We start from the raw sequence: 25,126 nt of genomic DNA, 5'->3' as shown, positions 1-25,126 counted from the left end.
ACGTGGATCTTTCCTTGTCACGGAACAAAATTCACAATTCACATGGATCTTGCTCCTAGAGACGATGCTCCTATCATCCTGACGACCATCCTATGAAGGAACGTTATGCATTATTTCTTTTTTATTTTAATTTTTTTATATGATGTGTTGATTTATTCTCATCTTTATTTCATATTTTGTGTCCTTGTTTCGTGTTTCCTTACGCATAGGTACTTTTTTTTTTTTTAATTAAAGGCGGAAGCAATTTTTTATTGTCTCATTGTTATTTTGACACGAAGCAGCGCTCTGCTTGAGAAAATAAACATATTTTGGTAGCGGCCATTTGGAGGTCTTCGAGATATTCTTTGCCGCCATATTGCCATGTCGGTGCACCGCCACTCACATGGTGTTGCTGCCAAGCCTGTCATTTTCCTCGGTCACAAGATCACAGCCTTATTTCAATTAAATATAATTTGAATCATTAATCTAAGTTTTCTTGATTTCCAAGTAAAAAAATGTTCAGTATTTAACCATAAAGTTCAAAAAATAACAAAATCTAGATTGTTTAAATTACATCTAAATCATGAAGTCAGCAACGGTCTTACATCTTAACAACCCTATCATTATTGATAAGACATCTTTTTAAAGCTTTTGTAATAATCTTTAATACATGAATTTTCATAGGACTTGCGAATCTTTGTAAACATGTCTTTGATTATCATAATTATATCTTTTTATTGAACATGTATATGTTATTTTGGGATTAAAATTAAAGCTTTTTTTTATTAGATTATTTGTTTGTTGAGTTCAAGCATTATCAAACTCAATTGAAAATAATTTTCTCATATGTGTTTTTTGGACGTTCACTCAAACTTATATTCTTGCCTCATCTTTAAGTGGCAAAAATGGCTTTTACTAGAACTAATGGCAAGATTGAAGTCTTTTACGCATAGCACTTTTGTAATGTTTTAATAATTTTTATAAAATCAAGATTAAAGACATTAGTTGACTTTAATCACTTACACAACGACCAGCTTTCCTGTCCAAGGTTTAGATCTCTCGTAGCGCCTTTTATACCATGCTTAATAACAGTTGTTAAAATAAAAAATTTCATTTCTTTTTTTTTGCATTTGTGTTTTGTTTCTTCAGCACGGTAGAAAAAAGCCGGCCGAATCCGAGTCCTCCGGCTCGCGGCGCACGCGCTTTAGAGAGCCGTAACTGTGAACCACACATGTACCAAACGCGGTAGCGTCGCAACCACTCCACTTCACGCTTTATCTTCCAATAAAAAATTCACTGACTTTACTCGCAATTCATTTCGTCCACTTCCCTTTGCCTCCTCTGCTCAGGCTGAAAGCTTGGAAACCCTAAATTTCGAATGTCCTCGAAAGTGTAGCCTCCCTTAGATGCACTGGCGCAGCCGCGTTCCTCCTCCTCAACCCATCCATGGCGGATCTTCCGCTGGAAGTCATCATCGATATTCTCTCTCGTTTGCCCGTCAAGTCCGTCCTCCGCTTCCGCTGTACCTGCAAGTCGTGGCGTTCCCTGATTGACGGCTCCCACTTCATCTCCTTCCATCTCCACAAATCACTCGAAACCAACCGCAACAATCTCGTCATTTTCAGGCAGAATTCTGATCTTCAGATAGTTGATTTCGATACTCTCGATGCAGCCGTCGAGGTCGTCCATCCTCTCATGTGCTATGGTAATCGCCTTAAGGTCTTAGGTTCTTGCAATGGATTGCTCTGCATCTGCAACGTCGCTGAGGATATAGCTTTATGGAACCCCTCTATTCGTAAACATAAAATTCTTGCTTTGCTGCCTGTGGAGCGACGACCAGAATCCGATACGAGCTTATTCGCTGCCAGAGTTTATGGGTTTGGGTATGATTCCTTCTCCGATGATTATAAATTGCTCAGGATTTCGTATTATATTGACTTACACAGTCGTACTTTCGATTCTCAAGTCAAGCTTTATAGCCTGAGAACCAATAGTTGGAAAACCATTCAGCATATGCCTTACGCCCTATGTTGTGCACGCACGATGGGTGTTTTTGTTGGCGGGGCTTTACACTGGGTCGTCACTCGGAAGCTTGAGCCCGATGCGCCCGATCTGATCATTGCGTTTGATCTGAAATACGAAAATTTTAGGGAGGTGCCTCTGCCTGACCTGGGAAATCAGAATTTTCAGATGGAAGTGGCTCTGCTGGGGCGATCCCTATGCATGCTTGCAAATTACCAAAACACGCGAGTGGATATTTGGGTTATGAAAGAATATGGACACAAAGAGACCTGGTGTAACTTGTTCACATTGAATGAATCACATGAGTTAGGATCTCTAAAATTTGTGAGGCCCTTAGCCTACTCGAGAGATGGAAACAAGGTTTTCTTGGAACTGGACCATAAGAGGCTCTGCTGGTTTGACTTGAAAAATAATGGAATCAGTTCTATTCAAATCCCTAGAATGCCCCCGTTAATTGACGGAACAATTTGTCTCGGAAGCCTTGTCCCACCAGCTCTAGAAAGTAGAATTGATAAACAGCAGCAAGAGTTGGAGGCAAAGAAAGAAAGGTATCTAGTGAAATTTTTGTAATTTAAAATCCACCTGGTGTATAACTCTTTGTTATTGACCCCTAACTATTGACTCCACTCATAAACTTATATGTACATGTATTTAGCGTGAGTAATTGCGAATTGACCTTGACCTAGACTCGAGCAAGTCATGCTGTGCAGTGTACACTGAATCCTACACAGAATAGAAAAAGAAAAAAAAAGTGGGGCTGTCAGATCTTGCATTTTGTCTTGGTCTTTGGATGACTTGCGTTGACTTGGAGTCAATGTATTATAATCCCCCATCCAAATAGAAATCTGCTTCCAGTTTATATTAGTGGGGCCAGTTTGATCTTTCAACTTTCTCATCCATCTGTAATACTGACTTGCTTTTGCTTAATCGTGGCTTGTATTTTATAGGGATGCCTTCCTGTCCGAGGGATTTAAATTGGTACTGTAGGTCAACAGCGGAACGAACGGTAGCTCCGATATCTCTTTGCCCTTTCAATAGGTAGCTTCTTCTGTTTTGAAATTAGACTTGGTTGCTAACCGGGAAAGAGTGAAACCGATTAGCAACAGACTGGTGAGTACTCTTCGTAGGATTCCTTTTTTGCTTGCATTGCCTACATTTTATCCGTTCCTGTCTTCACAGGAATGAAGGCTGAAGAGGGGACAAGATACCAGATGATATGGTGTTTTACTGACTCTGCTGGAGTCCATATAGCAGCCAGGGGATGCTTTGCTTAATGACCCTCAAAAACAAAAACTGCTGACCTCGACAGAAATATAAGACGTATATTTCTATTGTAATACAGTTAAGATTCTCTTGCTGACCATGTAAATTTGTTTGTTTTCTTGCAAACAACCGGCTGAGTTATGGATAAACTTTGACAAAGCTCCATATGTAATAATCACTCCTTGCTTTCGTGTGAAATGACGATCGTGAGATGATTCGACATGCGAGAGGAGATACTAATGAACAACCCGAGAAAAGAGTGATTTATTTTATATGCTTCATAACAGGTTGTATGAGCCTGCATTCTGGGTGCTGAGCCTGGCCTATCTACTGAGTTCCAAGTTTTCATCTTAAGCAGGCCAAGTCGAAGTTCAAGTTTATTCAAGCAGCTTGATCTCATTTTGAATTTTGTCTATTGAAGCATGCATGATGTGGCAGCACAACATGTCTTTCATCTGCCCGATACGCTAAACACTACAACAGGGTTGGATTTTATGCAATGTTTGCACGGAATTCAAAATGAATTCAATTATTATTTACTATTTGTTTGATAGGGATCAACACAAATTAATACGCAAGCCTCCAAGGGCTGGTATAAATTTAAGGGTCTTTGGCTATTATACTTATTTATTACTCTGGCAATGTTGTTTGTTGTAATTCTTGTAGAGCGTTGGATGTGTGATGATCATTTTGGAGGTCGTTTTGGAATAAATATTTTAACGTGTACGAGGGGGAATTTAAAGAAAATATGACTCTTGACCGAGACAATCCGCAAACATTTGAAGATGATGGCAGCATAAGGTGGGAGTTTAAGATAAATTGATTGCCCAAGCCAAGACAAATATGTTTATAAAGTCTATGGATGTGGTGCATGCATTGCAAATGTTAATCCAAGCCTGCCTTAAATATTTGCTTGATTGACATTGTCTAACTAGCTCTTTTAATGAATATGTGTGTGTGTGTCGGAAGCCGTTTTACTTAAAATGATTAACAAGAAATTTATTTAAGGACACATTAATCATCTGAAGTCTTGTGAATCATGTTGGTGTTTACTGTAGTTCCAGAGAATCATTAGGAAGCTCGAATGAAACTAAAATAATTTTCTTAAAAAGAAAAACACTTAAGTTTTATATCCATCAAGTTAAGTTTTTCAATAATTATAGCCATTTGTCCCTTTTTATTTCATGTGAATTTATAATTAAATCATATTAAATGTTAATATTTGAAAAATAGGGCAAATAATCATGTATGGTAGGAGAATTTGACATAATAGATATAAAAAGTTTGATGTAAGTATTGTCTTTTTTAAAAAAAATAATAGTTTCATATTTAGTTTAAAAATTAAATGTAAAAATCTAGATCATTTTGCTTCTTGAGGGATCAAAATTTACGATTTGAAATTTGAAACATCAAAACTAAAATGAAGACAAATTTAAAAGATCAAAGATTATATTAACCCTTTACTTTATTTTATAAATTTATAATTTTCCCCCAAACTATCCTATTTACTCCCTCCGTTCCTTATTATAAGAGACATTTGATGCTTATGACATGTTCCTATATATAAGAGACACTTACAAGTTGTCTCTACTTTTTTGTGTTGATTTACTATTTTACCCATATTTATTATCTCCAACTCACACTCTCTCTCCCTCCCACTTCTCTTTCTTTTAATAATTTAATTGTTCTCTCTCATGCTCTCTCTCCTTATTAATGAGGGTATTTTTGAAAAAAATTATACTTTTTACACATTAATTATTCTTAACTAATTTTAACTGTTTTTTTTATCAACGTACTTCGGTTATTTGTCTCTTATAATAAGGAACGGAGGGAGTATTGTACATATCAAGGGATTTTCATGAATGAGTGTTGTTAATGCAAATGATTAAAAAGATTATTTTAGAAAAATATATATTTATTATAAATAACTGAACGGTTTTTTTCTTAATTCCTGCATATTAATTATATAGCTCTTATAATTTTCACGGAAGGGGTAATATTAATTTTTTATATTCTAAATATAAGTCATGACTACGTACATGTATGTCAAGGAAGGTTGCTAAATTTACTTATTTTCTATAATGAAGGTGTCCCAGACTATTAGGTCTACAATTTTTTCAGAACATCGAACCCCTTCACAAAGTGACATGTATCGGAGAAGGGAGGCAGAAATAGCGTTGATAGGATAAAAGTGTTAATGAATTGTTTCGGTCGAAAATCAAATCATTAAAGTTTCTTTGAATCACGGAGTATATAAGATTATTAGGCCACGGCTTTCTTCTCACCCAACCAAGAAGCGCCGCTAATTAATACCCTCTTTTTTTTTTTTTTTTTACACTTTACTTTACCAATATCTTTCATTTGTCACTTTGTGTTTCTTGAATCATATATCAACAACTGCTTAAAGCAGTGGCATCAGGACAGAAGAAAATAAAGTAACTATATATACACGAGTCCCTTCCTCAGTCTTATCGAAGAAAAAGTTGAAATGACAATTAATTAGGACTAGGAATGCTCGTTTCGTTTTTTTCTTTTCGAATGAAGAGCTGATAAAGGTTAAAAACAAGTCAAAAATACAAATCAAACACGTTAAATTCTACCATCTTTCATCACCAGCCGCCTCTTGTGTAGAAAGTAGAGGGAGATCAAAAATATAAAAGTTAACATCAGGCTTATAAGAAAATTTCACTAAATGATCAACTAAGGAGCTCAGGAATTAAGTTCTCTATTAAAACTTGATTTGCCAATTCCGATTAACTAGTAGTCTGAGATCATCTACTCTTCTTAGTCTTAATATGAGACTTAATTATTGAGTTGATTTTAGTTCTAAATATAAAACTTATTTTTCATATTTATCAATTTTTTAAAATTACCCTATGAATATTTTGTCAACTATAATCAAGTAGAAGACGGAGAGAGAATATTAAAAAAAATGATTATGATATTTAAAAATAAATAAATTATATTTCTTATAATTAATTAACTTACTTAATTTTTTTAATCTAATCAAATTAATTAAATAGATTTTATAATAAACACAGTAAATTTGTTATATATGTCGTTGAAAGGATGGTCATCATCAGCTCGTTTCGCTTTAAAAGACGTGAAAGATCTCTCTTTTGTTTTTGCCAATAAAAATACATTGAAAAAAAAAACAGCTTAAAATTATCGTCCTAATTTACTCCCACCAGAGGGTTCACAGATCGAAAGAAGGAGCGAATTCCAAGGCTTGATTCTGCGTTCAACAAAGAGAAAGAAATCTTGGAACAGAAAAAAGAAGACAAGATGGCTTGCACTTTCATTCAAGCAGGAGAAGAATTGGCCATTAATTATGTGTCAATTCCAACTGTGGGGTTCATGCAGGCCCGAGCATGTCTCGGCACAAAATTAAACAACCAACATAATTTTAAGGCAAGTGAGCAAAAAAAAAAAAAAAGTAAGAATACGTGTTGCATAGAATAAAATTACTTATTCTATTCTTAATATAAAACTTATTTTATAATATAAATTATATAAGTGTCTTTAATTATGAATCTACTAAGAGTATATTAAAAGGAAAATCCCTAAAAAAAATAACTGTTAAATTTCAAAATTTTAAATTAGTATTGATTACTATATTCTTAAAAAAAATTACTACACCCGGAAAGCAAATGACAACATAATTTTAAGACAAATGAGCAAAAAGGTAAGAATTCGTGTTACGTCAAATAAAATTACTCATTAGATTCTTAATATAAAATTTATTTTATAATGTAAATTATACTAGTGCCTTTAATTGTGAATCCACTGAGAGCATATTAAAAGAAGTTGGTGAGAAATATGTAATAAGCCTAGTGCTTTTAATTATGAATCCACGGAGGAAGAGTGTAAAAAATTTATTAATAATCCTGTAAGCTAGTGACATGAAATTTTTTTTTCATAATTTTATTACTACTTATAACCTTATATCTTTAATAAAAAATGAAAAAAAAGACAAGTTCACAGAGAGTATATCTTTATCATCTGACAGTTTCTCAGTCCATAATTCAATAATGACAAGGAAGAGGATAGTGATCCTACATTATTAGATGGAGATGGAGTCGAGTTCTTCTGAATAAGTTGCTTTCGTTTACTTACTTATTTATTTATTTTTAGTTGCTTGTTTTTATCATAGATTACCCTCACTACCATAACAGTAAATTGTTCAAAACCGAATTAAATCAATTATACCGAACGCCAATCTGAATCAAACAAGATCGATTAGGGTGAGTTTGGTTTTCAATAGCAAAACTGATCGATTTAGTTTATTACGTTTTGATTTAAATTTTTTGCCATTTATAAGCAAAAATGATATAATTATTTTATGTTACCGTATTATACTGTAAAGCTCACTCACTAACTATAACTAATCTACCCACTGAACCAAGCCTTGCCAACTTTTTGATTATTAATAAGTTACTGCTTCCGTTTCTTATTACATAACAAACAATTGTGAAGTATATCATGTTTTATAAAATAGGCTTAGAGGTTGTCTCAAATTTTAGTTGTTGATTTTTCATTTTACTCCTATTTAATTACTCATATTACTTTTATCATTGTATTTAATTCCCACACATTATCTCTCTTTCACATAAATGAGCTTTTTTTTTAGCCAAAAAGTTGCATTTTTTACACACTTATTTTTCTGGGCTAATTTTAACTAACATTTTGAACAATATAATTTAGGTAATTGTCTCTTATAAAAAAAAAACAAAGAAAATTTTTTCTTATCCTAAATATAACTGTTACTCCCTCTGGTATTAGATGTAAGATCCACACAGGGTCTTACATTCATGATCTGAGGAGTACTTAATTAATCTGAGTTGGGTAAGAAAGTTAAATAATTAAGTTAGTCAATCATAACAAATACTACCTTCGCTCTTTAATATAAGACCTCGTCTGATTTTTATTTTGATCCTAAATATAAGACCCCAATCCATTTTGTTTCTTATATTTATTCAATTTTTTCTAAAATAGTCCTTATAATAATTGTAGTTTTAGCCAACACACTTGATTAGTAGGATATTTTAGGAAAGACAACACCTATTTATTACAAATAACTAACTTAACTTATTTTCTTAATCTTTTTAAATTAGTCAACTGACTCTTATAATTAGGACTGGAAGTAGTATGATATAATCCCTCTAAAATATATTTATATAAAATTAAATTATATATTAATTTAATTATAAATTAGATAAAATAACCTAGGGAAACAAAAATACGGGAGTCAAAATGAAACAAAGTCTTATGTCAACATCATCAACACATACCGCACTCGAATATAACCCAGCAACATGCATGTGCAATTTTCAGTGTTTATAGACAATGAATTATGAATTGTTCGTATTTTTTTGGTAAGGAGGGATTGTTCGCATTTGATTTCAATAGATTAATTTCTTTTACATTTTAAAATAATTGAAATTAAAATAATAATTTCAATTAAAAATTACATAAAATGCGTACCAAGTACATAATATAAATATTATACCTTGTTATGGGAGTTTGGATATATAGTACACGCATGTTCAAAAAGCAAATCTCAAGGCAATTTGAATTAATGGACCACTTCGACTCATTATGCCCACACTCTAATATGTTTGTACAACCGCTTACAAAAGCCTAAATGTATGTTTATCTAAATGAGCAAAATGTTGTGGCAGATGATTCTTTTCAGGTGCAATGCAATATATAAGAGAAAGAGATTAAAGGTTTTGGTGGGTCTCATTTGTCCACCATTCTATTCTCTTTTTTCTATTAAAATTCAAAATATTTTAAAGTTGTTTTAAATTTGAGATTAATCCTAGTCAGATTGAGAGCATTTAAAGTCAAAGTTCTCCTACCAAGTATGCTTTTCGGGGGTTTGAATTTATATTTTTTTCCTTATAAGGATAAAGCTGCTTATCAACTCAACCATCAGCTTGTTCGTTCTATTCTGTTTTTTTTCCCCCTCTTCACTTGCATATCAAATCTACTTGAAGAAAAAATGAAAATTTTTAAATAATTATTCTAAAAAGAACTAATAATATCTTTAGTATCTGAAATTTGATTTTATTTTAATTTTAATCTCTGAAATCTGAAATCATTGATTTTTGTTTATAAAATTTGACTTCATTGGTCTACTTATCCTTAAAATGGTGTTTTGGCCCTTTAAACACGGTTTCAAAGATGGCATCAACCCTTTAAAAATGCAATATTAATTACCCAAACACCCACTAATCAGTAGACTTTTATTATGAACTATGGTTGTTGAGCCTTAGAATTTATGGGAACCAAGACGGTCCATGTCATTGAAAATTCTTCCATTTCCATCAATGTCCACCTTAAATTGTTGGTTACGAACACTATTTGTAGCCTTTTCAGGACTAAAGTTGATATGTAATGACTTTCCAACCTAAAAAAAAGTTTCTTTGGAGAGCAGCTGGAGCAAGCAAATCAAGCGGGGAAATTAAAGAAAGATTCATAATGTGCAAAAATAAAAATAATAAAATTATGATTTATTCAAATGCCAGATAAACACACCATCATCCACAAACTCTAGTAGTAGTAATAGCCACCTCACTTCAATACAAAACCCTTAGAATCACGTAGTCATACCCTAACACATGGCAACCGTATATATCTGCTGACGTGGAGCCATGTGCTTACACGTAGGCATACTGTTCCTCCATTTTTTTAAAAATATAATAAAATTTAAGCCCCATCTAGAATACTTAACCTTCACCACCAGCCACCTGAATAGCAAAATAGTAGTAAAATAATAAACTAGCAAATTAAGCAGAAAGGCTTTTCAACATTGACATGCAAAAACAAAAAGAAAGTGACTTGTTTGGCTCTTCAAGCTTCAGTCTTCTCAACAGTGACTTCTTTGGCTGCTTCCTCCTTTTCTTCTTCTTTCTTCTCCACAGTAGCTTCGGCCTTCACTTCTTTTTGGTGCTTCTGGTTCTGCTGCTGCTGCTGATTCCTCTGTTTTAGGAGTTTCCTTAACTTCCTCGGCTTTTTCGGTCTCTTCCTTCTTCACTTCCTCTGTTTTCTCAGCTGGCTTGGCTTCCTCTTGTGCAGCTTCTGTGGGCTTGGCTTCCTCCTTTGCTTCTTCCTGTGTAACTTCCTTGGTCTCAGCTTCAACTGGCACCTTGGTTTCTGCAGACTCTTCTGTTTTTGCTTCTGCTTCTTTTGGTGCTTCTGTGATTTCCTCGTCCTTTGGTTGTTCTGTCTTCTCTGGTTCTGCTGGGACAGCAGCCTCGGTGGCTGCTGGAGCTTGTTCTGGGGTTGTCTCCTCCACCTTGGTTACCTCGGTTGCTTCATTCTCTGTCACTGCTGGAGCCTGGGCAACCTGCAAGATCCATATTCATTTCACAGAGTATTCTAGCATATATTCTTTTTTATGAGTCCGATGAAACTTTAGCACGCAAAAAGGTTGTTCTAACTACAATAAACAGTGAACTAAGAGCACCAGATCTTGTTGATCATTGAGCCGATCCTTGTTAGATTGGCATATTTTTGACAGAGAACTTGTGTGTTGAGGCTAAATATACAAATATATGATCGTTGTTCACATATCAAGAACAGAAAAAGGAAACAAGGGTTGAAGTAAGAGATTGATCGACGATCTGTCCATTGGATGCTACGTGTGATTATGAATCTAGAAGAGCAGAAGGAAGATCGAATGAGATCGTTGATAATAGTTCACTCTGGCAGCAAATATATTTGAGGTGATCGATTTGACTTTTTGGACTTCGATCCATACTCATAAGAACGTTAAATTGGGGGGGGGGGGAGTTACCTGTTGAAGCATCCTATTTATGATCAAGAAAGCTATGAGACTTAGTGATCAAGGTGATCACTCTGAATCGCATAAACCTGGAGATCGAGCTATAGAAAGAGGAATCGTCGATCCATACAGTAATATATGAACTGCTTATAGTTCTTGATGACAAACAGAGAGAGATCAAGAAGATATATAAAGTTGATAAGTGAATACACGTAGCGATATGTAGTTTAGAGATTTATTTATATCGTGATCGATCATCTCAGGACGCAGTGAGTAGTAATTTGCAGATGGATCATGAGAAAACATCAAATTTACGCGTCGCGATCTTGTTGATCTATGGAAATTTTAGTGAACCAAAGTAAAAAACCAAGGGGATAAGCGGAAACACAGATTTTGTGCAGTATATAAGTAGGTTTTCATATATTTCCACCATGATCTGCATGGAGGACTAAACTGTAACGCAATGTACAGAACAAAAACCAGAAAAAAATTAAAGATCGAAATGAACAGTGTGTTTGAGTTATATTATTACCTCAACACTGGCCATTTTGAAAGCAAAAAGGAGAGAGTGACAACTGAGAGCAGAAAGGAAGAAAGTTTGTGAGCGGTGTGTGCGTGAAGGCGGCAGAGAGGAAATGGGTTTGTGAGTTGTGAGTGAGATGATCAAAGTGAGAGCGGTATATATAGAGGGCTTAGGAATGTAGAATTATAATTGAATAACGACTACACAAGAGAGAGAGAGAGAAAGAAGAGAGAGAAAGTCGCCACTTGGACGAATCTTTTTCAAGCAGACACCTCATATCACTGACACAAATTAAAAGACATTGGCTGCCTTGTCCAGTTGTAAATGTCCATTGTAATCTACGAGATCGAAAAATGGGCTGACGCTAATTATCACTTGAAATCGTACGACTGATATAAGGCAACTGTTCTTTTAACCCTAGGACTAATTCACGATACACTTTAGATTAAAACACAAAACAACATAAATAACCATCATTCTATTAATATAAAACACACTCTAAATCGCACTATGTACAGTGACCAGATCATCAAGCTATTGTTTAAGCTTGGTTCGGTATATAAAAAAGTTGAAATCTTTGATAAAAGTTGGGAAAGAAAAGAGAGGCAATCAATGGAGGGGCAGATGATGAAATGAGTAGGATGTTTCAAGGAGAATCAGTGGGGATCACAGTTTTAGGTATTGCTTGGTACGAGGGAAATGAAAAGAAAAGAAGAAAAAGAAAAATTTTAATGAGTTATATTTAAAAAATTAGAAAAGTGGGGTTTTAAAATTTTAATAAAAAGAATAAGTAATATAAAAGGGTAATAAAAATTAGTTAAAAACTTTTACCTTAATTTTTAAAATTTTTTAAATCGAGCTTATTAAAATTTTTCTCATACTAATCTAACTTTTAGAGAGGGCAACATGGGATGTAATGTGATTGATGATGATGGGTTCATGTTCTTTGGATTTTGGTTACCATACTTGCTCTGCTTGAACCGACCAACAGAGTTAGCCAGCTGGGCACCTGAAAATGTCAATTGGATCCTTCTTTATGTAATTATACTTACTTTGAAGTAAAATCTGTAACCACTTTTCTTTGCTTACACACACAAGCCTTCTCTAATCTAGCTAGTAATAATGTAAGTGGCTATATGGTGTACTCTTTCGTGTATCTAGCTAATACTACTATGAGGATTTAATTATTGAGTTAATTTTGGTCCTAAATATAAAACTTAGTTATTATATTTATCAATTTTTTTAAATTACCTCTATTGATATTATCTTAACCATAATCAAATGAGAAAAAAAAAACAGGTTATTAAAGAAGATGATTATGATTTCTTAAAAAAAATATAATATTTTTATAACTAATTAACTCACCTAAATTTTTTAATCCAATCAAATTACTTAAATACTACTCCGATTCTTAACACAGAGTTCATTTGATTTTTATTTTAGTCCTAGTTATAAGACCTCAATCCGTTTTGTCTCTCATATTTATTCATTTTTTTCAAAGTAGTTCTTGTAATAATGATAGTTTTAGCCAATATACTTGATTAGCAAGGATATTTTAGAAAATATAATATCTATTTATTACAAATAACTAGATATTAAATACCAAAGGTAGTAGTAATTTTTTTAATCTACTCAAATTAGTCAATGAGCTCTTATATTAAATACCAAAGATAGTAGGTTTTATATGAAGGACCAAAAGGACATTAGAAGATATTACGTTGTCTTTTTTTTTTTTTCCAAATACACTCTTTAAATTTTTTGCATTTCATGAAAAAGTCTTTTTTTTTTCAAATACACTCTTTAAATTTTTTGCCTTTCATGAAAAAGTCTTTTTTTTCAAATACACTCTTTAAATTTTTTGCATTTCATGAAAAAGTCTGTAATGTGCAATCAAATAGTTTTGGAAAATATTATAAATTTAAAAAACATAATAAATTAAGATCTTATATATTTAATATTAGGTGAGATTGTTAAATAATTACAAGGAAGTAAAGATAAAGGCTACTGGGGTGAAAAATGATGGCAGCTTTTACTGTGAATGAGTAATGCTGTTAACCAATTTTGAGGTTGGGGAAGGAGTGGGTTTTGAAAATGGGGAGAGGCAACGGCAAAGGCGACAAGGAAAGGGCCCCACTGGGACGGTGGAGTGGGGCCAGCAGAGAGACAGCGAGTGCGATCATTACCGTTCAACAAGGCGGGGGTGGGGCCCACCCGAAAGTAGAATAAAAGGGAGAGACCACCGCCCTTTAAGAAAACATTCACATGGCCCCACATGCGCAAGCTTTCCACGTCTGATTCGCGTGACTCCGGACCCTCTGATCTGCCACGTCAGATCGTATCACCATGCCCCCTTCCCTCGCCAGATTCCCATTTCTTTTCGGCCTGGCCGCTGCTTTAAAGATTCACCCGCCACCAAATTCTGTATTTAATTACGCGCATATCAAATTTATCAACATAGGTCAAAACATCAAAAGCCGTTTAATATATTTTACTTGAAACTTTTTTTTTATATGTCAATTAGTTTTAAGACGTCATATTGTGTTCTACCTAATTGTAATCATACAAGGTCGGATCATGTGTATGCAAAACTCGTCTAGTAATAACATATTCGTTTCTTATATTGAACTTTGAAATCTTATTTTTTGAAAAATAATTGTTTAACCACTCAAACTAATAATTGCCCTGGGTATGATTAATTTAAAATATGTAACCTGTATTGGATTTCGTAATTTGTTGCTTTGTGATATAATTTTAATTTTTTTTCTCAATTTTAAAAGTAGTGATGAGCCCCTGCTAAACAATTGTTGCACTTATGTTGTTTTCCAATGCAACCCGCCACATGTTCTCTGATTTTCTAGTTTGAACTATGTTGATAAAAAATATTATTGTATAGGACAATCGCATCAAGAGTATTTTTCTTTTCAATTTATGGGAAAAAAATAATCTATACTCAACATTTATAAATTGTGAATGATTTAGTATTTGATATTACTCCTTCGGTCCTAAATATAAGAAATTACTTAAGGGTTAATTCTGGTCCTAATTGAAATCATTTTGAATAGGTTGAACTTTAATTTTGTTTATCATATAATATCGACTTAGATCGAGATTTTAACTCATATTTTGTTTGATTCCAAAATCCATTGGTTGAATATACAAGGGGCAATAATATTCTCACGTCCAGTTACGTAATGATCTCTATTATTGCGTAGTGAAGATGTGGAAGATAAGGTTAAGAAGATAAGTTAAATTATATATATGAATACGTAAGGTTCTTAAATGTCACAGAATGGATCGGAACAGAGTCTATTATTTCTCCATCAATTCTTTTCGCTCTTGTATTCTTTCTTTCAGTGACTCCCCCACTTGCACTAATCCTAATTTATTCAGTTTCGTCTCTGTCTTGATCTCGACTTAATTCTAATTAATCAGTGTTCATTCACTACTAAATTGATTTAATTTGCTTTCATCAAATGAGATGCCTTGTGGACTTATAAAGACATGTGTGTGGTTCTATTTTTGGCCAAATTTACATCTGTAAAGCTTCTTTGTCATGGTTGTAAGAAAAGTTGGGGCGGCGCCTCCTTTCATAAATATGTCACTCCTCCTTTTCATCAATTAGGTTTAGTTTGGTGTCCTATTATTTTCACTTGCCCCATTCATTACCCTGCTCTTCAATGAAATTACAACCAGTCAAGTTTTCATTCTAATTCTAAATATAAAATCTTGTTCACTAATTAACAGAGATGGAGAAAGTTTAAAGTTCATATTTGTCTTAAAAGTTTTCACTTAGGAGCATTAGGCACCTAAAAATTTATTTAGGTGCAAATTTATTCAGAAAATTTAAAATCATAGCAATGACATCCTTTAGCTAGTGTTAAAAAATTAACATTAACTGTTAAAATAGTGACATTGACTGTTAACTAACGGTATGGAGAAATATTATTACAAATTTTAAATTTCTGAAACAAATTTACACCCAAAAAAAAAACTTTTTCAGTACCCAATATTCTTGAGTAAAAACTTTCCAAGTAAACTTGCACTTTAACCCTAAATTAATTGTTGGACATTAATTACTATTATGCAAAAATCTGTATAACTCATTTGAGTGCTTGATAGAACTATATAAGAATCACTCAACTAATTTAAATAGATAAAAAAAAAGTCAAATAAATTAGTTATAATTAAAATAAATATGACATAACCTCTTAAAATACACTTGTATAATGTTAAATTGTATATCAGTTCATTGAATACTTATCTTTAAGGAAGTGCATCTATTTTGATTGAAGAATAAAAATAATTTGACTCTTTGGCTATAAAACAAGATCAAGAGAATGATCTCAACGTAATCAGAAGAAAGATTATAAGTGGACGTCTAAGATCAATTAATTGAGATATCAAATAAATGGATATTAAGCATACATCATAAATGTGCGTTCCATTACGGTAACAAGTTTGCATGATATTGTCGAGCACAATGGCAACCACGAAGGTTAGTACTTATTAATGATGTTATTGATAAGTGCTAAGCAGTGTGACTACTTGTTTAAATTTCGCGTAATCTGCCAACTTGTAGTTAAATACGTATGACATGTTTATATATTTGATTTAATATATATACAATTATAAATTGATGAGGTGGACCAATAATTTGGCGGCCCATATGGGACCCGTGAATTGAGAGGTTGGCGGAGATTCTTGCGATCTCATTGTGTGCGGGAGAGGTGGGGAGAGAGAGAGAGAGAGAGAATATTTTCATTTGATTGAAATAATAATAATAATAAATAAAGGGACAGCAAAAGAATGACGTTGGTTAGACTGAAAACACGTAAGATGAGGATGGCCTGTCACATCTCCATCGTGGCACCACTCACATGCCACCTCACTTTTTCCCCCTCCTTCTGGTCAACTCTCGCCATCTCACGCTCGTCACAATATCTTGTACGGGTCCAGGGTCCGTTTATAAACATATTTCAATCGTAATTTACAAATTACGATGTAAGTATATAAGAAGGTTTTATATTAACTATGTAAAATGTGTTTATAAATACCTTGTCAAAAAAGCACTATCTGTATCAACAATTTCATGATAAGTTTGATATAAGGACTAGTCACTCATAACATGATAATCAAAATTTAAATTTCTGTTGAGAGAAATGCTTACATGTTCGATAATGCTTTGAACATGATTGTCTTTGTTAGGAGAGTACATTTGTATTAGGAAAAAAAAAGTATCAACCGACTATTAGTGTTGAGGTTAATGAAATGCACTAATTTTTCACAAGAACGAAAGTTTGAATTCAATAATTTATATTAAATTAAGAAATGTGCCTGCATTTAATATTTATTGAATCAGATTCAACTATTACTGAGTATTCACGACACTAGTTGATTTAAAAGTGTATTCTCTGCTTATCATAACTTAAATTCAAGCAATCATGCTTACATTGCCCATCATAATTTTTTTTTATATTAAAAATGAATGCATGTTGATGTGCGTCTCATGTATCTACAAAAACATGAGCACGCTCTAAATGGCAAGTAATTTTTCTCATTTTTCTTCGCCAAGGCACATTGTGATGTGGACCATTTCTTGTTTATTCGTACTAATTCCCTTTCAAATCTACAAACTTAATTTTATTTATATACGGACTGAATTTTTAATAACTATATACGTAAATGCAATGCATAGAAGGTTATTCTAGTTACTTTATGTATGGTCCTTTCTTCACCCTTTACCCTCAATTCTTTTAATAAAACATAAACACGATATAGGTGTGCCTGCTTTTTTGGTTTGAGAGGACACCAAAACCACCCATAATCCAGAATTACTAACGAAAGGGAAATTTAGACTTCACAACAACAAGAGGCTGTTTCAATGATGATAAGTTGGTGTTAATAAGAAGTTAATAGAAAAGGATATCATTTTTTTTGAATTTAATTGACCAAGGAATTTGAACGTATGCAGTTGATGTAGACTTCTTTTGAAAAAAATGGCTCAAGGAAGCAATGCAACGAAGGCAAAGTTCAAATTAAAGACGGATCTAGATTTGCATTATTGAAGTCCATGAAAGAATAATGACGCTGTGTGTACTGTGTATAAGAAAGGAAAGGCTTCAAATTAAATGATCTATATTGATAATTACATGCATCTGAACATATATATATATTAATTCAGATTAGTGCTTCAAACAAATGGTTGAGAGTTGGATTCCCAACTTTGACATATAGATCGAAAATAGTTGAAAAGAAATATGATGTTGATGAAGGGATTATGAAGAGCGAAAGAGGAAGGAAGGGGAATGGTACAACTGCGTTGGAACCTTAAAACCAGAGGGGATGGTTCTGGAACTCTGCTTTTGGGAGACACCTTTGCCTTTCCCTTTGGTCCATCTTTATGGAACTTTCCTTTTTATTACCCTTTTGCCCCATTGCCCCTTCCCTCTTGTGTCCATAATTGGCAACATTGTGGGCCCCTCTCTCCAACTTTAGTTAGGCTTTGGGACCCTCTCACTTCCCTCTCCTCCTCACCCAAACTAACTGCCTCAATTCAATCTTCACCAATTGATAATATTACACGTAACTTAGTAAGAATATCATTGTAATTCCATAGATTTGGGGTTGCTAATAATCTTGTGATTTAGTGGCATATAACTTATTCTCAACGATAAAATGTCAAGAGTTCGAACTCGTTATTACCTCAAGCACTTGCTTGCTCGATCGGTATAATATACTACCTCCGGTCCTAATTATAAGACCCAATTGATTTATTTGAGGAGATTAAGGAAGTAAATTAAGTTAGTTATTTGTAATAAAGAAGTGTTGTCATTCCTAAAATATCCTTGCTAATTAAGTGTATTGGCTAGAACTATCATTATTAGAGGGACTATTTTGGAAAAAAAATACATAAATATGAGAGACAAATGGATTGGGGTCTTATAATTAAGACCAAATAAAAAGTCAAATGGGGTTTTATATTAAGGACCGGAGGTAGTATAATAGCAGGTTTAAGTTTTACTGTTGACATGAGTAGCATTCTGCTTGGGTAAGTCTTCTTTGAAAGAATTTGGGACATTTGCTCCTCATTTTTTAAATCCCCTTGAAAGTATTAGGAGAACGAGAATCTTCTGATGCACAACTCATGAATTGCGCATTAGAGATCTTTTTTCTCATGTAGGGAAACTCCCGCTCCGACAACCAACGAGGACGCTGTTTACCTTTTAAAAGGCTCTTGATTATGGGTTTAAATTTTCTCAAAGTAAATAAATGATTAAGTGCTTTACACACCTTCCCTCTTTACATCACTGTACGCACTCTGCATTTCTTCAATTCCACTGAATCTAAATTCTTTCAACTGCCTTCCAGTTTTCAGTTGCTACCTGCCACTGCAAAAGTTGAATTTTTTTATCGAACACTATTCATTATAAGACTGGGCGCTACTTCGTTTCACTGCAGTTTTACACAAGTCGTGATTAACAAAATTACTTGTTGCAAGGGCAGAGTTTTCATGGTAATTGGCAAGAGAGCTTAACTCTTGATAGCATTAACCGTAGAAGAATACAAATAATAGAGGAGTGACTAGATGAATTAGTAAATGTAGATGCGTGACTTCTATTTCTGCAGACCACGGGAGCAATTTTCCTTTTATTGTCACATTTCAAAGAATCAAACTCGTTAGCGAATAAGGCATTGACCTACTTACTAGTTTGGTTGATATTCCACAGCTTCTAATTTCAGGCTTTGGGCTATTCAAGGATAATATATCAGACAAAACTTTTCAAGGAACTAAGGAAACAGACGAAAGTTACAACGAGTTCAGAGTCCAACATTGCATGGGAAACTAGTCTCTCGTGACCAGCCTAAAAGTAGAATGCAAGAAGAAAATTTCTGTTATGGTTTCTACAAGATTGTGAACTTGTTTTCTGATCAATATTTAAAAATATCATCAAGTTTCAGCATAGAAATAAAATCTACGATCTCGACTTGATCAGCTACATCTTCACAGGCCAACAGCAACAGCAACAGCTGAAGATGATCTACGTCCCTGTGCTGGTGATCACAAAGCAAATTTACCAAACCGCCCGTTTCATGAGCTGTTCAACTGACCAATTTCTTCAACACAGCTTCAGCACGATGCTCAACATTGGGCAAAGCCCAATCATGCTGGGTTATGTCAAGATTGTCCTTCTCAGCACTGAGACCCTGAGCAAAATGAAATTAACCATATGATGAACTCCTTTTAAATTCTGGTAAAAAATAGGATGCCTTTGAAATACAGATGCACACTTTACAGATGCACACTTTTACCACTGTTTCAGTAGAGAGAATGGTTCTGCTCACTATAGGTATCAGCAATCAGGCTTTTCAATAATAGAATATTATCGAGAAACCTTTCCATAAGATCAATCATGGCTGTTAGAAAACCTCGTACTTATCACTCCCCTTCTTTTTCCAAAGAAGAAATTTGAGAGAAAACACCTTCCGAGTGTGTCTAAATTTTGTCTTATTCCCGGTTCCCCTAACTCAACTGCTCTCAAATTGAGACAGATTACAGCAAGCCAAATTCTCAGCAAAGAACCTTCCGCTTAGTTTATCGTTTTTGTTATAGGAGTCCCACAAATAAATATATATTCAATTCAAGCATCCCTAAATTATCAAACATCTTCATTTCTTTTATAGGCCTAGCACACCATCTATCTTGGAATTAAGGTGTCAATTTCTTAAGAAATTGCGAGTATATATCCAAATATAATCCAAAGAGGCTCCCTGAAGAAATTGTTCACACATTAAGAGAATTTTTCTTGAAGGGGGTGCTTAACAGCACTTCAACCAATTATTCTATAATTCAAAGCTTCAAGAAAACAGAAATCATCTTCAAGGCTTGACAACATGCAAATACAACAGTGAACACAATATGGTACCTTTGAAGGATCAAAACCAAATCCACCCATTTGCATCATACGTTGCGTATCATCCACAGCTGTAACCAGAACATCATATAATCTCTAATAAGTGTCTATCCAAATCCCAAACTTCATAAAAAGCAATGGCAACATGCTGAATATAGAAAATTTATGAAATTCAGGATCTAATTAAAAGTGAGCGTGTTCATGTTTACAACAGCTTTAAAATCATCACAAACCATTTTCTTCCCCCAAGATGAGACTAAAGAACCCTCTTAGCCCAAACAGATTCAGGAAGTACCTGAAACGCCAAAATAATGATAATTAAACAAGGTTGGAGGGGAACAACTAAAGACTCATGAAGTAAAAATAAATTCTATAAAAATGAGGATTACCAAGAGCGACTACTGACATAGCTAACATCCACTGTGCTTAAGTCAATCCCATTCTGCAACATTGACCTAAACCTCTGAGTCAATGGGAAGGGTATCTTGGCTGCAGGAAATAAATAGATTCGTTCAATCACTTATAAAGTGAAAACACTACCTGAACTTTTGAACATTAACCGCGGCAGGCATTAAAATTAGGAAATGCAGAACCAATAACGTGATTTAGGAGATGTTACTATAAAATGTCAGGAAAAAAAATAAAAATAAAGCATTGGTGCCGTATTATACAAACTAAAAGAGTAAAGACTATCCCTTTAATTATTAACAGAATAAATTAGCTTGCTAACATCCTGATATATAATGCCATGAAGAGTATGAGCTCATAGTCCATAAAATCAAGAAATCACAACAATCATCCAGGATCAAAGGAGAGGTAATTTAATAAAAGATACCTGCTACAAATCCAGAAAAGAAAAAGTTCACCCAAGCAAAAGTAAGAGTCTGTAAAACAAAGGGAAAGCATATAATCAATTAACAATTAAATCTTTGCATCATAGCTTAAACTACAGTAAAATGTGAGTATGATCTAAGATTCTACACCAATGAATGTTGAAGGTGTAGATTTCAATACCTGAGGTATGATCATTGAAAGATTTTTCTTCATCATATCCATAGCCATGTTCGGATCAGAGAACATCTGTGCTTGTGGATTCTGGGCTTGGCCCTTGGGAACAAACAAGAGACCATTTTCCTTCAAGAAAGATAAACACAATCTTAATTCATCTTTTAACTGGATTTTGTTATTTAAGACTTTATAAAACTCAGCAGACTCGTTAACTTCTCACTCGTGGGATTAAAAATGACAAATTCAAAGATATTCCACAGCTGAGTATATAATCCAGCCAAAGCCAGGTCTGAATACAAGAACATAAGCCAGGACAAGAAATCTCACAAGAGCTTTAGGCAACAACTAATTAACCCCAAAATCCTGAATAAGTCATCACCCATAATAACAACAAAAACTTCAACTCTTCAAGAAATCCAAATCAAGAAACACGAACAAAATTTTCAAGAAAAGAACATACAGGACAGACAAACAAACCTCATTGCAGAAATAAATCTTGCGTGCCCGAAAAGCCTTTGAAGGTATAAAATTAGCAGCAGCACGTAAATTCCGAGCTCTAAGAACAACTTGTCTGGATTATCATCAGCACAAAAAACAACCTCATCAAACTCAGAAAATCCCTAACATATAATGAACAATTGGATAAGGAATTAAAAATACCCTTCTTTCACCATTTTAGCATCTGGGGTTTGAGAAGAGCGCATAAGTTTAGAAACAAAATAGCGGAGAACACCAATGAGGACCATAACAACTGAGAGAGGGATCAGTACCCAATCTCTTATAGCAGTGTCTAGCACAAGATCTTCCGCCATAGTCCTAAAACCTGGCAAGCAAATATGTATGTCATGCACCAGACGCTTACAGCTCCATGCAGGAGCAAAATACAGTAATTAATTTCAAAAATTTTGGAAAACAATAAATTCACAAGTTAGAATTACCCCCCCCCCCACCAAAAAAAAGGGAAAAAAAACTTTGAAGATAGCCTTGAAATGCAGTTTTCTCAAGCTTGGCCGTAAAAAGCAAAAACCATGAAAATACCTTTCAGCACTCTGCAGCGCCAATTTACAACCACAGATTCACCTCATCAAGGGGAACTTGATGGATATTTGCTCTCAAAATAACTAACGAATTCTAAATCCAAAATTCAATGCATGCATAAGTACACACTACCAAATCCAAGAATCTAACATCTATGAGCCAAATCCGTTCTACTACCAGGTATCTGTAAAGGAATGGGGACCAAAACTCAATATGATAATAAGAACCTCGGGATCTGAACTTCAAACAGGGTATTGATCTCAAATATTGAAAACCCAGCAAAGTGCCCATTCAAATTAGCAATTTTGATAGAATATACACAGTGATTAAAATGCAAGCCAAATAAACCTTTTATCCTCTTAAATAAATCAGTATCACCAAAGGAATCATCAAAACTTGGAACAATTAGCCAGGTATCAAGAAAGCGACATGATAGACAGACTATGCAGGGATGGCAATAAGGGATCCAAGATAGCAGAAAGCCCTCAAAATTTGAGAGGGGTATTTCTGTATATCCTTCCAACACAAAATTTAAAGCTACTGACATTATCACAACCACATAAAATCGTTCACTGAATAGATCAACCTGATAACCTTAAACCCTCAAATTGCTCCCTTAACTGCCCCTTTTCAATTCCCTCCCACTCTACCTCATGACCTCCCATATCAAGCTCATTACGCTGCAATAAGCACCCACGGAAGCATAGGCCGACCCATATTACAATCACCGGAGGCATCTGCCCTCACTGAAATCTTTGAAATATGCATAGTTGATATGATAACCTTTTAATTTCTGTTCGGGATACTTTAACGAAGATGCCCTAGTAACCCAATTGATTCAGGCAACTCCTTCAAGCCACTGAAGAATGACAATGATAGGTTGATAACACTCTTGCCATTTGACCTCCCAATTAATTAAAATGAACAAAATTAAAACAAAGCACGAAACGGTGCGACGGCGTCCAACACAGGGTTGACAATGAAAAGACGACGCAGGGAACAAATCCAAATCTGGATTCAAAGCCAGATTGAGCTAATCAATCTCACCAGATTTTATGAGAAGACAAAGTTCGTACCTTTTTTCAATACTTGACGGAGATCACCACGCGGGGCTGACAACGACGGACGGCGTCCTACGGCGAGCTCGAGCAGGCGTGGAATGCCGCACAAAAACAGAATCTAGTGCTGCTGCCGGAGGAGAGTGTATTTTGTAGGGGTTATAAAATCAATTCATTTTCTCCGCGATATTATTTTGTTTTTAATATTTGGGCGTAAAAGAAAATTCATTATTCATAGAGAACGACAAAGTTTTATTTTTAAAAAGAGTAAATTATTAATACTACTTCCGATCTCTAATATAAGAATTAATTTAACTTTTAATTTAGTTCTAAATATAAGACTTCACTTTGTCTTTTGTATTTATGTATTTTTTTTTAAAGTAGTCTTTATAGCAATTACATATGTTAAATAATCTATCAAATAGTAGTTCTAGTTGATACATATGATTAGCAAGGATATTCTAAAAAAAACATATGTATTACAAATAATTAATTTAACTAATTTTCTTAATTCTTAATCTTTTTAAATTAGTTAACTATTATTACAAGTTATAAATTATGAAAATTTTTATAAATTTTCAAATACAGTAAAAGTTCAATTATAAATATTTCGATTTAGATGAAAGCTCACTTGTCAAAGACTAGTTGCTTTAAGCTTTTATTGAGTTCATGACCAACAATGTAGTAATCTCGAACATGATTAGTAAATGCATAAACTAGGTCTTCCAATAGTAAAAATTAAGCAATATGATGTTTTGGTATGCTTGGGGAGAGAGTCTCTACAGCAATAGACGCAACTGCAATGGCGAAGTAGTATTTCGTATATGACTTGATCCAAAGATACCTAGCTTTGATGTCAATTAATGGATTTTTCTGGGCCTGGATCAATATACGCCAATATGGAAATCATCAAACAGCATTTGTTTCGTCTTTGAAATTATATTCCAATCTTCAATGGCTTCCTCACCTTTCAATATTTCCCAAGCAAAGTTGAATAGAAGAGCCATATTTTCCCAATTCTTCTCTCTCAACAAATGCGACCTCTATTCTTCCAGCAATAATATTATTTGTCTGCCCAGAAAGCTACGACCCAGAATATCAAGAAACCTGCATTTTTCCGTGCATCGCTATAATGATTCTTCTCCGTCGTCGTCATCATCATCATGTCAATTCCCAGTTGATAGAAATTTGTGTTGTTATTCCCAGAGGAGGCATGTCTTTGATGCTAATAAGAACCCAGAACCAGAATCCGAAGAAGAAGGAGCAGATAATAGTGATCATGAAGCCATTGATCCTCTCTTCAAGTTCTTCGCTGCAATCACTCACAGATTCATCACACCCGGAAAATCTGAGTTTCTCGCAGATCAATGGCCGCTTTTTGTAACTTGTTTCCTTTCCTTCTTGCAGGCCTTCCAGCGAAGAAAGGTATATATCCGAGTTTTTAACGTAAGATCTAATTAACTAATTTGAATTTGAATGGATTGAGGATATTAGTTAAATTATGATATACTTTTTTTTTTCTCAAAACATTCTA

General features: G+C 34.0%; 3 protein-coding genes across 4 annotated transcripts; 1 reads left to right on the top strand and 2 right to left on the bottom strand.

Annotated features, from left to right (window-relative positions):
* The first annotated feature begins 1,307 nt into the window (after window positions 1-1,307).
* LOC114714719 (F-box protein CPR1) lies at window positions 1,308-3,906 on the top strand. 2 transcript variants are annotated; one of them, XM_028899481.1, is made up of 3 exons: window positions 1,308-2,549; window positions 2,949-3,039; window positions 3,181-3,906. In XM_028899481.1, exons 1-2 carry the CDS (start codon window positions 1,426-1,428, stop codon window positions 2,986-2,988), a joined length of 1,164 nt encoding a protein of 387 aa, XP_028755314.1. In that variant the 5' UTR covers window positions 1,308-1,425; the 3' UTR covers window positions 2,989-3,039; window positions 3,181-3,906. The 2 variants fall into 2 exon arrangements, with proteins under 2 accessions (XP_028755314.1, XP_028755313.1); XM_028899480.1 differs by having other exon boundaries at window positions 2,949-3,111; window positions 3,181-3,897.
* A 5,845-nt stretch (window positions 3,907-9,751) lies between these two features.
* On the bottom strand, window positions 9,752-11,703 carry LOC114714713 (fruit protein pKIWI501-like). Its single transcript, XM_028899473.1, has 2 exons — window positions 11,586-11,703; window positions 9,752-10,615 (listed from the first exon to the last, which is right to left on the bottom strand). The coding sequence occupies exons 1-2, from the start codon at window positions 11,598-11,600 to the stop codon at window positions 10,136-10,138; spliced, it is 495 nt and encodes a 164-aa protein (XP_028755306.1). The 5' UTR covers window positions 11,601-11,703; the 3' UTR covers window positions 9,752-10,135.
* Window positions 11,704-19,327: 7,624 nt separating this feature from the next.
* Window positions 19,328-23,721, bottom strand: LOC114714718 (ER membrane protein complex subunit 3-like). Its single transcript, XM_028899479.1, has 9 exons — window positions 23,610-23,721; window positions 22,157-22,316; window positions 21,974-22,067; window positions 21,503-21,622; window positions 21,324-21,372; window positions 20,878-20,977; window positions 20,722-20,783; window positions 20,501-20,559; window positions 19,328-19,781 (listed from the first exon to the last, which is right to left on the bottom strand). The coding sequence occupies exons 2-9, from the start codon at window positions 22,306-22,308 to the stop codon at window positions 19,677-19,679; spliced, it is 741 nt and encodes a 246-aa protein (XP_028755312.1). The 5' UTR covers window positions 22,309-22,316; window positions 23,610-23,721; the 3' UTR covers window positions 19,328-19,676.
* Window positions 23,722-25,126: the final 1,405 nt, after the last annotated feature.

The sequence above is a fragment of the Neltuma alba genome, unplaced genomic scaffold (assembly GCF_004799145.2).
Source record: "Neltuma alba isolate B1F8T4 unplaced genomic scaffold, ASM479914v2 tig00011526_pilon, whole genome shotgun sequence".
Lineage (NCBI taxonomy): Eukaryota > Viridiplantae > Streptophyta > Magnoliopsida > Fabales > Fabaceae > Neltuma > Neltuma alba.
Note: the sequence above shows the minus strand (reverse complement) of the source record. Positions and strands in the feature narration are given on the sequence as shown.